The following is a 12,567-nucleotide window of genomic DNA, read 5'->3' on the forward strand; positions in this document are numbered from 1 at the left end:
TTTTAAATAAACTGGTGCTAGAAAGTTAAACAGATTTAACTGAAAAGACAAGTTGCAATAATCAAACTCCTAAGCCAGAGGATTCCTAAGAAATGTAGGCCGCACCACGGAACCAACATTATCGTGCATTTATAAACAAAAATGAAGCCTATCCCATGTATTCCACATCAGAAAAAAGAGGTAAGCAAAAGACATATATACAAATCTCCACAACATTCTCTAATATTAGCATATGTTGCATTATATAAGCAAAAAAAATGTCCTGGAATGCTTCTTTTAAGGGGTACTCCAGTTGAAATTTTTTTCATATCAACTGGTACTAGAAAGTTAAACAGATTTGTAAATGATTTCTATTAAAAAATGTTAATCCTTCCAGTATTTAGCTTCTGCATGCTCCAGAGGAAGTTGTGAAGTTCTTTTTAGCCTAATCACAGTGCGAGGTCTGATCACACCGTGTCAGGAACTGTCCGAAGTAGGAGCAAATTCCCATAGCAAACCTTGACACAAACAGAGGTGTCAGCAGAAGAACTTCACAACTTCCTCTGGAGCATACAGCAGTTGATAAGTACTGGAAGGATTATCATTTTTTAATAGAAGTAATTTACTGTTTAACTTTCTAGTATAAATAAAAGAAATGTTTTCCACCGAAGTACACCTTTAACCCCTTAACAACGCAGGACGTATATTTATGTCCTGCGCCGGCTCCCGCGATATGAAGCTGCGACCCCGCATCACATCGCGTCGGTCCCAGCGCTCATCAATGGCCGGGACCCGCGGCTAATACCACACATCGCCGATCGCGGCAATGTGCGGTATTAACCCTTTAGAAGCGGCGGTCAAAGCTTACAGGACGCCGGGAGGGCCCTTACCTGCCTCCTCGGTGTCCGATCGACGAATGACTGCTCCATGCCTGAGATCCAGGCAGGAGTAGTCAAGCGCCGATAACACTGATCACAGGCATGTTAATACACGCCTGTGATCTGTGTAAGAGATCAGTGTGTGCAGTGTTATAGGTCCCAATGGGAGCTATAACATTGCAAAAAAAAAAAGTTAAAAAAAGTGTTAATAAAGGTAATTTAACCCCTCCCCTAATAAAAGTTTGAATCACCCCCCTTTTCCCATAAAAAAAATAAGACAGTGTAAATAAAATAAAAAAATAAATAAACATATGTGGTATCGCCGCGTGCGTAAATGTCCGAACTATAAAAATATATCATTAATTAAACCGCAATGGTGTACGCGCAAAAAAATTCCAAAATCCAAAAAAGCTTATTTTTGGTCACTTTTTCTACCATTAAAAAATGAATAAAAAGTGATCAAAAAGTCAGATCAAAACAAAATCATACCGATAAAAACTTCAGATCACGGTGCAAAAAATGAGTCCTCATACCGCCCTGTACGTGGAAAAATAAAAAAGTTATAGGGGTCAGAAAATGACATTTTTAAATGTATACATTTTCCTGCATGTAGTTATGATTTTTTTCCAGAAGTACAACAAAATCAAACCTATATAAGTAGGGTATCATTTTAACCGTATGGACCTACAGAATAGTGATAAGGTGTCATTTTTACCAAAATATGCACTGCGTAGAAACGGAAGCCACCAAAAGTTACAAAATAGCGTTTTTTCTTCGGTTTTGTCGCACAATGATTTTTTTTTCCGTTTCGCCGTGAATTTTTGGGTAAAATGACTAATGTCACTGCAAAGTAGAATTTTTGATGCAAACAATAAGCCATAATATGGATTTTTAGGTGGAAAATTGAAAGGGTTATGATTTTTAAAAGGTAAGGAGGAAAAAACGAAAGTGCAAAAACTGAAAAACCCTGAGTGCTTAAGGGGTTAAAGAAGCATTCCAGGACATGTTTTGCTTATCTAATGCAGTATAGGCTAATATTAGAGAATAGTGTGGAGGTTTTTGTGTACGCCTTTTGCTTACCTCTTTTTGCTGATGTGGCATACATGAAATAAGCTTCATTTTGGTTTACAAATGCACAATATTGTGGGTTCCATGGTGCGGCCTACATTTCTCATGAATCCAGTGGCTTGGGCACCTTGGGAATTTTTACTGCATTTTCAAAAAAATTTACTGCATTTTCACAAATTTTTGTTATGATTTTCCAAAATTGTAGTAGAAATTAGTTTTTACCATATTTGCAGAAATTGAGGCACATTCTTCATTTTGCCTTGATTTTGGGAAAATTACAGCAAAACCAAAAGCAGCAAGAAATACAATGTGTAAAAGGGCATTTTGGCAATATATAAGTAAAATCAGCATGGTACGACTCCATGGCATTATAATTAAGTAGTATTTGTATAACAACACACGATTAAATGATGCTACGGTATATGTCCAAATCAAGGCCGTACATAACATAGAGACAGACAATGTTGGTTTTACAGGTCTCTTGAAGAGAGGGCACCCAACCTTGTTTGGTCTTATTCCTTTTGCTACTGGTAAGAAACTGTGCAGGTCTCCTCTAACCAGGGAACTGCACTGTCAGCAAATAAATGGACAGGGATTCTGATCTAACAATCATGGAAAGCAATTGGAAATAAACACCTGGCCTAACTGTCTGGGAGGCAAAATCAGTCACCATTATAGGAGGCCCTTTTATATCTTTGCTATGTATAATATAATTGAACTTTGCAATATTTCATGAATAGTTTTTAACATTTTACAGAAATAACACAATGAGGGTTACAAAAAGAACAAGTAGACCAAATAAAGAGCAAAGTATGGTGTAAACACAAGGTAGAGGAAGGAACAGATCAGTGGTTTGTTGTCATTATGTAAAAAACAGTAAGCCTAGCATAAGAGGCATCCAAATAAATAACATTTTCATGAATAATCCATCAAATAGTAGCATAATATTTAGAGTGTATCCAAAGAGACCATATTTGAAAAAAAAGAAACAACCTGCAGCATCATTTTTGTCCAAGCTGAAGCACAGGCAGGGACAAAGTCCAGTAATTGAGGGTGGGAATAGAACTCCTCTGTGCTCACTTCTGTCCTATCAGACTGCAGGGTTAACAGAGTGGCCTGCAGTAATTAAATGAAGAGAACCAGCATTGCACAAAGCACAAAATGACAAACCAAGTGTGAAACAAAAGGTATTTGTGAGAGAAATATAGGTGCTAGACACATAAAAATTATATGTACATTATCAGAATTAGGTACTGCATAACCTAACATTTTTTTCTGACATATGACAGGCATTCTTTAAACAAGACTTGGTCACAGTACTGCCTGAAAACATGTAACCTCAGAATAAATCAATGCAAGACAGCCACGAGAGAAGTACCACTATAACACTGTTTTTTTGCCAATTCAAAGTTAGAGGCTTATCTGTAATGCAAAAAGGACGATTCTGAACCCGGAGAACGATTGTGGAAGGACCCTCTCCTACATTTTCAATGCATAGAGCTCACAAAAAGTAACATAATGTTTATCCAATAAATCATAAAAATCCCTAAGGCCCCTCAAATTACTGGAATAGAAGAGGAATTATTTCTTCTCCAAAGGTAGACTTGAGGGAGTTAACTGGAAAAAAGAGGTATTTGAGCTAGTGGTAGTTAATAAAGTCCTCAATTGGCAAAGAATACCTCTGTTGTAAATCATGGTATATTAGCATTATCTGCATACACCGATTTATGTATAAGAAGCCAACAGCAAGAATTGCTAGTAAAAAGATCCTGTTTGGGTTATATCTAAATTTGGTTACTCAAAATACTCAGCCCATATATATTCAGTTATTGTCGTATTACAAGGGAAAACAGCACAAAAACAGAATATGACATTGCTTTGATATTAGCAATGACATTTACAAACCATCTTGGAATAAAGTGCTTTGCAAGATGTGTGTCAAAAGAACATTATCAGTTTGATGACACCAGTCATCTGCACACATTTCCTTCTGAAGCCATACATTTTTACGGAATAATTTATATTCAAAATAGATACCATTTTTTAGAGATACAGTAGGGTAGGAACAGGCTTTTACAGACATGCTGTAGAAGTTTACAGAGTTGAATAACCATAATTTTCCCATTACACAAATACAAGAGACAGCTGGGTCCAGGTAATAGCTAAGTGCATTAGATAGGGGAAAACAATTATAATCACAACTTTGCTCATGAAGTTAGGGAGTGGAATACATACTCATAGGGTATAAATTCAATTTATTTTAATAGCTAAATACCTTTGCATATATAGTCTACTCAGGCACTGGACCAACTTTTCTTTTTTTATTGGTTAAGGTCCCAAAATCACTGATAAGGGTTCTCCTGATGAACAACAATATAAAACATTAAAACCTAACCAATAATAGCTCATTAATAAAAGTAGATAAGCAACAAAAAGTGGAGTATAGTGAAACACCACAGAAAAAGAAAAAAAAAACTACTACTAGTATACACGGAGCTCTGGGGTATGTTGGTCCAACCTAACAGTTAGGGTATAATAGTCTCTGTTACTAGTCAGTTTGTGGTTCAGTCCTCTAAATGTGATGGTAATAGGAGTAAATTGATATTAAGCCAGTGGAAAAAGTAGGCAGATATGGAGGACTAGAGAGAATAGCGGGGGGGGGGGGGGGGGGGGGAGGGATAACATTCCCGCTGGATCTATGGCACCTGTCCCTCTTTCCCTACCTTTTGAGGGACCCACCTCCTTAATAGGGTGGCCTCAAACACGGTGCTGGACCCTGCTCTATCCTAAGTGAAGGATAAAACAAAAAAGGGAGATGACAAAAGAAGGAGAAAGTTAAGATACATATTCACCACAGAGCTCCATATAACCATATACCAAAAAATAGATAATTGTTAGATAAAAAATCGTGAGACACACAGGTGAGACAAAATCACAATGGAGACCACAATGCACATAAATGCTTGATTGGTAATAAACCTGGCGACCAGGCAGCCATGGAAGTGTAGCAATCTGGTGAAGACAATCCTGCGAAACCCTTGCACATATTGCTGAGCTGTTAATGTCCCTTGTATGGCTACAAGGAGTCACAGACAGTTATTTGCAGTGTCTCCCCTTATCATAAAACCAGCAGTCAGGGCAATGTGTCATTCCATAGCAAAGGCAGGATTAAAACACATATCACCAGGTCTCCATACTCCAACCTAAATATCATGGGATCCCAAATATAATCTAGATTTGTCTCTAAAGTTGATATGATTGCAGTCTGGAAAATAGATTTCTCGTTCACAACATCACAGGAAATTAAGGACTTGTATTGGGCACCGCAACAGCAAATTTATTTCTGATAAACAGCTGTAAATATTCTGGACAGAGACAGGGGCATGGATTGAATGTGCCTGTATCTGAATGGTGGACAAGGATACTGTGGGAGCTACTCCTGTTTGTCTGCAGATTAAATAATCCTCAGTACTGGTGGTCTGTTGGGGCCGTCCGAAGCCTGGTCATTGTGTGTCCGTGTTCTGCTCCCCAGACCTTTAAACAGCTTGGTCAGAACATCCAAATGAGCTATTCTTCTAAATGCTTCTCTCAGTCCATCCAATAATGCATCTTCTTTTAAAGTCTTTAAACCTAACCAAAAAGCTTGAGGGTAATACACACAGGTAATATAAAATTAAATTCAATAGGGTCCTGTGGTAGATTACATCAATAATGAACCCAACAAAGAAAAAAAACACTCTAAAGCGGACCAAATAAAAATATATATCAAGCTTTATTAATATTCAACAAAAATACATGTATTAAAGCAACATGGCATGGACACAAAAGAAAGTTGGGAACCAGGGAGCAGGGGGGAGAGAACAGAATGCTGGATGGTGATCCAGCACATATGAACTACACCTCAGTTAGGGTGTTACAGTAGTAACAGGTGTGTAACGCAGAAAAAGTTATGGGAATCACAGAAAAAGATAACCAAGAATGGCAGAATAAATGGAGGGAGCCAGAGAGCAGTGCCAGCTGGCGTCCAGGCTAATAAGCCACAGGTTACAACATTGAAAGGTAAGTAACAAAAGGTAACAAGAGATAACAAGAAGCCCCCACACACACTCCCCGGTAACCCACCAACCCTCCGACGCGTTTCGCCCAGCGGGGCTTTGTCCAGGACAAAGCCCCGCTGGGCGAAACAAGTCGGAGGTTTGGTGGGTTACCGGGGAGTGTGTGTGGGGGCTTCTTGTTATCTCTTGTTACCTTTTGTTACTTACCTTTCACTGTTGTAACCTGTGGCTTATTAGCCTGGACGCCAGCTGGCACTGCTCTCTGGCTCCCTCCATTTATTCTGCCATTCTTGGTTATCTTTTTCTGTGATTCACATAACTTTTTCTGCATTACACACCTGTTACTACTGTAACACACCCTAACTGTGGTGTAGTTCATATGTGCTGGATCACCATCCAGCATTCTGTTCTCTCCCCCCTGCTCCCTGGTTCCCACCTTTCTTTTGTGTCCATGCCATGTTGCTTTTATACATGTATTTTTGTTGAATATTAATAAAGCTTGATATATTTTTATTTGGTCCGCTTTAGAGGGGTTATTTTCTTTGTTGGTTTCTTTTAAATTCTGTCAGTTAGGCAATATGTCTTCGGTTGTATTGCACAGGCATGGCTTTCAGTCGACAATCTTTTACCAAGAGGTACACTACCTTTTAAGAGCCTTTTTTTAAGGACAGCAGGGGAAGACCCTCCTGTAACAAGACCCAGTGTCTATTCAAAACCCACCTGTAGTCATTTACGTATTTGCCTGAAACATAACTGCATGCTGTGTTTTGCAGCAATCCAACATTTTATTTTGTCAATAAGTGTATATACAAAATTCAACTATGACAATAAAACCACTGACAGGTGAAGTAAATAACAGGCAGAATAGTGATGAGCATCTCCATACAGCAGGTCTTTTAAAGTATACCCAATGTGCAGTGGTTTGTACCTGCCAAAAGTGGTCCAAGGAAGGTGACCAGAGCATCTTGTGAACTGGCACAGAGTGATTGATGGCCAACATTCTTTGATATGCGTAGGAAGCTTATGCTTACTTCTCTGGCCAGTATCACAGAAGAGCTAATGTAGCACCATTCCTATACACATTCTTGTGTGTGTCTGCTCCTTTCAGGTGAATCAAGCTTAGTTGGAAGACCTTTCGAACAATAGCTATGTTTTTCTAATTATGAACAACATTTTAAATACTGCTATGATAGCAAGATGTCAGTATACCCAGTGCATCACAGCTTTCTGTGTTTAAGACAATATAGCTGCAAATCTCATTCTATGCTCTTTCTGAATCTTGCTTATTGCTGCCAGTGCATACAATGGGCATGTGAGCCTTAGAACTGGAGTATAAAGAAATGGAAAATGGTGGCGTCATCTGATGAGTAACTTTTTCTTTTCCATCATGTAGATGATCAGCTGCATGTGTCTATTACTCTGGAAAGAGATGACTCTAGACTGTACTAAGGAAAGAAGGAAAGTTGGTGGAGACATTGCCTTGCTCATGGCGATGTTTTGCTGAGAACCTGACATTATTTGTTTATTGCAGTGGTAGCTTTTAGCACCCTGCCACACTGAAATATTGTTCAGGAATATGTTAAGGAACATGATAAAGGGTGTTAACTCTATCACCAGATTCTCCAGAACTCAATCTGATTGTGCATCTGTGATATATGCTGGAAAAAACAGTGTCCACAGTGGCCTCAGCTTGCCACTTACAGTTCTTAAAGGATCTTCTGCTAGGATATTGTTGCCAGAACACTTTTAAAGGTCTTGTGGAGCCAATGCTTTAACAGGTCAGAGCTAGGCAAGTGGTTATAAAGTTCTGGCTATTTGATGTAAACTGGTTAAATATATAACATACAAATCAGATGAAAAAAAAAATTCAGAAAATGTGACAGTTTGATACATATCCTCAAAGTACAATGCCTTCCAGTGTATGTGTATTTTCGTGTGCAGTTAAGAATAGTCAATGAAAATAATAAGAATTGTCAGTGATGTAATTAAAATAATCTGTTTAAGGGAAAACAAGAGGAGCTTTTACTTTACCTAAGGGAGCACGAAACATCTCCCTGTTTGAATCAAGAGAGTCTAAAAACATTGTTGGTAAGTGACATCTCAGATCATAGGTGATGTGAGATGATGACTGTAGGCACCAGTGGTTCTTAGCAAGCATTGCTTTGGAAGAAACAAAATGTTCCTATTTCTTATGTTTCTAAAGTTTTTAAAACCATTAGAAAATACTGTATAATTCAGCAAATTAACCATTTCAAAATCACCCTTTCTACACTCCATGGCATAAGAAAAATGAGCATTTTGTCTGTTGTTTTATCCACACGAGCAGATGAAACAACAGACCCTATCAAACTTACATTATTGTTTTTTCTTATGGAAAAGCAAAGCAGCTTTTCCTCGATGTGTAACAGTGACTAATCTTTTTTTTACCTTTTTACAGCTTGTTGCAGGATCCATTCTGGATAACGTTGTTATGTAACGCTATGCTAACCTTTACTCTTATCTTCTGTTTCCTTTTGCTTGATCACAACACATGTACAGGCTACCTTAAGATGTTTGACATCCCTCCTGGTGCTAGACATGTGTTTATCCAAGAAGACGAGGCTTCTCCTCATATTCTTGGTAAGTGTTTCGACCTGGGTTTGAGCCAAATCCTGTAAGCAAGAGCAATAAAAAGGAAAGGACTTGTTCTGTGTTATAAAATGCTTAAAGGGGTTATCCCAAGATAAACAGCTATCCTCAATTTTACGGGATAGTGAATAACTATCTGATCATGGGAGTTCGATGGCTGGTACCTCCCACTGATCACAAGAACAGAGGTAAAATGCCCCAACTGGATGAAACGGTAGCATGCATACCTGGTCATTGCTCTATTCTCTAGTCTGTTGGTCAAATGAACATAGACAAGTTCAGCATTCATCTATATTTAATAGTCCTATAAACAGTAAATGAAGTTGCAACCAATCATGCATGCTACTGCCCCTTTCACTCAGGGGACAAGAGACCTTGATTCTTGAGATACCTATTAGCTACTGAACTTTAATTCTATGTGCACATTAAGTTTTGGGGTCAAATTTTACTGCAAATTTTTTACAGCAAATCTGAAACTTTCCAATTTTTTGGGGGGGACTTGTTTTAGCTATCTTTATATACGGGCAATATTTGGGGTGTATAGCAAGATATTTTTTGGGCCTTGGCAAAAGCTATTGCTCAACAAATAGCTAAATACATCCCAAATCATGTGCCAAAATAAAAACAGTAAACAGCCAAAACAGGCCCCAACAAATGTATTGTCATAACATTTATAGTTGTAGAGTATTTTACCAAATTAATGAGCATATTCAATTAAACTTGGAATAACCCTTTTATTTATTACAAATTCTTATTTTTACAAAAAACACTGTATATACTCCTACTGTGCACTATAGGTAATTTACATATGAGTTTCCCGATGTAGATAGCAGAAGGCTGGCCATTATAACAGAGTCTTTTTCCGCATACCTCATTTATGCCTACTATTAATGCCAGTTTAACCATAAAACTTTCTCTGCCTGTGTCACAAAATATATCCCCGTACTGTTCACTGCTGTTTTCCTCATACATTTGCATAGACACAATAATCATTGTGGGTGGATGCTGTGATGTTGATTGTTATTGTTACGCCGAGCGCTCCGGGTCCCCGCTCCTCCCCGGAGCGCTCGCTTCACTCTCCCCGCGGCAGCGCTCCGGTCACGTCCTCTGACCCGGGGCGCTGCGATTCCGCTGCCAGCCGGGATGCGATTCGCGATGCGGGTAGCGCCCGCTCGCGATGCGCACCCCGGCTCCCCTACCTGACTCGCTCTCCGTCTGTTCTGTCCCGGCGCGCGCGGCCCCGCTCCCTAGGGCGCGCGCGCGCCGGGTCTCTGCGATTTAAAGGGCCACTGCGCCGCTGATTGGCGCAGTGGTCCCAATTAGTGTGTTCACCTGTGCACTTCCCTATATCACCTCACTTCCCTTGCACTCCCTTGCCGGATCTTGTTGCCTTAGTGCCAGTGAAAGCGTTCCTTGTGTGTTCCTTGCCTGTGTTTCCAGACCTTCTGCCGTTGCCCCTGACTACGATCCTTGCTGCCTGCCCCGACCTTCTGCTACGTCCGACCTTGCTTTTGCCTACTCCCTTGTACCGCGCCTATCTTCAGCAGCCAGAGAGGTGAGCCGTTGCTAGTGGATACGACCTGGTCACTACCGCCGCAGCAAGACCATCCCGCTTTGCGGCGGGCTCTGGTGAAAACCAGTAGTGGCTTAGAACCGGTCCACTAGCACGGTCCACGCCAATCCCTCTCTGGCACAGAGGATCCACTACCTGCCAGCCGGCATCGTGACAGTAGATCCGGCCATGGATCCCGCTGAAGTTCCTCTGCCAGTTGTCGCTGACCTCACCACGGTGGTCGCCCAGCAGTCACAACAGATAGCGCAACAAGGCCAACAGCTGTCTCAACTGACCGTTATGCTACAACAGTTACTACCACAGCTTCAGCAGTCATCTCCTCCGCCAGCTCCTGCACCTCCTCCGCAGCGAGTGGCCGCTCCTGGGATACGCTTATCCTTGCCGGATAAATTTGATGGGGACTCTAAGTTTTGCCGTGGCTTTCTTTCCCAATGTTCCCTGCATCTGGAGATGATGTCGGACCTGTTTCCCACTGAAAGGTCTAAGGTGGCTTTCGTAGTCAGCCTTCTGTCCGGAAAAGCCCTGTCATGGGCCACACCGCTCTGGGACCGCAATGACCCCGTCACTGCCTCTGTACACTCCTTCTTCTCGGAAATCCGAAGTGTCTTTGAGGAACCTGCCCGAGCCTCTTCTGCTGAGACTGCCCTGTTGAACCTGGTCCAGGGTAATTCTTCCGTTGGCGAGTATGCCGTACAATTCCGTACTCTTGCTTCAGAATTGTCCTGGAATAATGAGGCCCTCTGCGCGACCTTCAAAAAAGGCCTATCCAGCAACATTAAAGATGTTCTGGCCGCACGAGAAATTCCTGCTAATCTACATGAACTTATTCACCTAGCCACTCGCATTGACATGCGTTTTTCCGAAAGGCGTCAGGAACTCCGCCAAGATATGGACTCTGTTCGCACGAGGCGTTTCTTCTCCTCGGCTCCTCTCTCCTCTGGTCCCCTGCAATCTGTTCCTGTGCCTCCCGCCGTGGAGGCTATGCAGGTCGACCGGTCTCGCCTGACACCTCAAGAGAGGACACGACGCCGTATGGAGAACCTCTGCTTGTACTGTGCTAGTACCGAACACTTCCTGAGAGATTGTCCTATCCGTCCTCCTCACCTGGAAAGACGTACGCTGACTCCGCACAATGGTGAGACAGTCCTTGATGTCTACTCTGCTTCTCCACGTCTTACTGTGCCTGTGCGGATGTCTGCCTCTGCCTTCTCCTTCTCTACAGTGGCCTTCTTGGACTCAGGATCTGCAGGAAATTTTATTTTGGCCTCTCTCGTCAACAGGTTCAACATCCCGGTGACCAGTCTCGCCAGACCCCTCTACATCAATTGTGTAAATAATGAAAGATTGGACTGTACCATACGTTTCCGCACGGAGCCCCTTCTTATGAGCATCGGATCTCATCATGAGAGGATTGAACTTTTGGTCCTCCCCAATTGCACCTCGGAAATTCTCCTTGGACTTCCCTGGCTTCAACTTCATTCCCCTACCCTGGATTGGTCCACTGGGGAGATCAAGAGTTGGGGGTCCTCTTGTTCCAAGAACTGTCTAAAACCGGTTCCCAGTAACCCTTGCCGCAACTCTGTGGTTCCTCCAGTAACCGGTCTCCCTAAGGCCTATATGGACTTCGCGGATGTTTTCTGCAAAAAACAAGCTGAGACTCTACCTCCTCACAGGCCTTATGATTGCCCTATCGACCTCCTCCCGGGCACTACTCCACCCCGGGGCAGAATTTATCCTCTCTCTGCCCCAGAGACTCTTGCCATGTCCGAATACGTCCAGGAGAATCTAAAAAAGGGCTTTATCCGTAAATCCTCCTCTCCTGCCGGAGCCGGATTTTTCTTTGTGTCCAAAAAAGATGGCTCCCTACGTCCTTGCATTGACTACCGCGGTCTTAATAAAATCACGGTTAAGAACCGCTACCCCTTACCCCTCATCTCTGAACTCTTTGATCGCCTCCAAGGTGCCCACATCTTCACTAAATTGGACTTAAGAGGCGCCTATAACCTCATCCGCATCAGAGAGGGGGACGAGTGGAAAACGGCATTTAACACCAGAGATGGACACTTTGAGTATCTGGTCATGCCCTTTGGACTGTGCAACGCCCCTGCCGTCTTCCAAGACTTTGTCAATGAAATTTTTCGTGATTTGTTATACTCCTGTGTTGTTGTATATCTGGACGATATCCTAATTTTTTCTGCCAATCTAGAAGAACACCGCCAGCATGTCCGTATGGTTCTTCAGAGACTTCGTGACAACCAACTCTATGCCAAAATTGAGAAATGTCTGTTTGAATGCCAATCTCTTCCTTTTCTAGGATATTTGGTCTCTGGCCAGGGACTACAGATGGATCCAGACAAACTCTCTGCCGTCTTAGATTGGCCACGCC

The 12,567-nt window shown here is 41.8% G+C and overlaps 1 protein-coding gene across 5 annotated transcripts in view; it reads left to right on the top strand.

Moving 5' to 3' along the window:
* Positions 1-12,567, top strand: part of ADAMTS3 (ADAM metallopeptidase with thrombospondin type 1 motif 3) — a 224,222-nt gene that overhangs the window by 186,476 nt on the left and 25,179 nt on the right. For 2 of the 5 annotated variants that reach the window (XM_056567973.1, XM_056567982.1), the window contains 2 exons: positions 7,985-8,068; positions 8,519-8,599. In XM_056567973.1, coding sequence (XP_056423948.1) covers positions 7,985-8,068; positions 8,519-8,599 — 165 coding nt within the window. The remainder of the gene's footprint in view (positions 1-7,984; positions 8,069-8,518; positions 8,600-12,567) is intronic. The other 3 variants (XM_056567992.1, XM_056568001.1, XM_056568011.1) reach the window with 2 other exon arrangements.

This window comes from Hyla sarda, chromosome 1 (genome assembly GCF_029499605.1).
Source record: "Hyla sarda isolate aHylSar1 chromosome 1, aHylSar1.hap1, whole genome shotgun sequence".
Taxonomy (NCBI): domain Eukaryota; kingdom Metazoa; phylum Chordata; class Amphibia; order Anura; family Hylidae; genus Hyla; species Hyla sarda.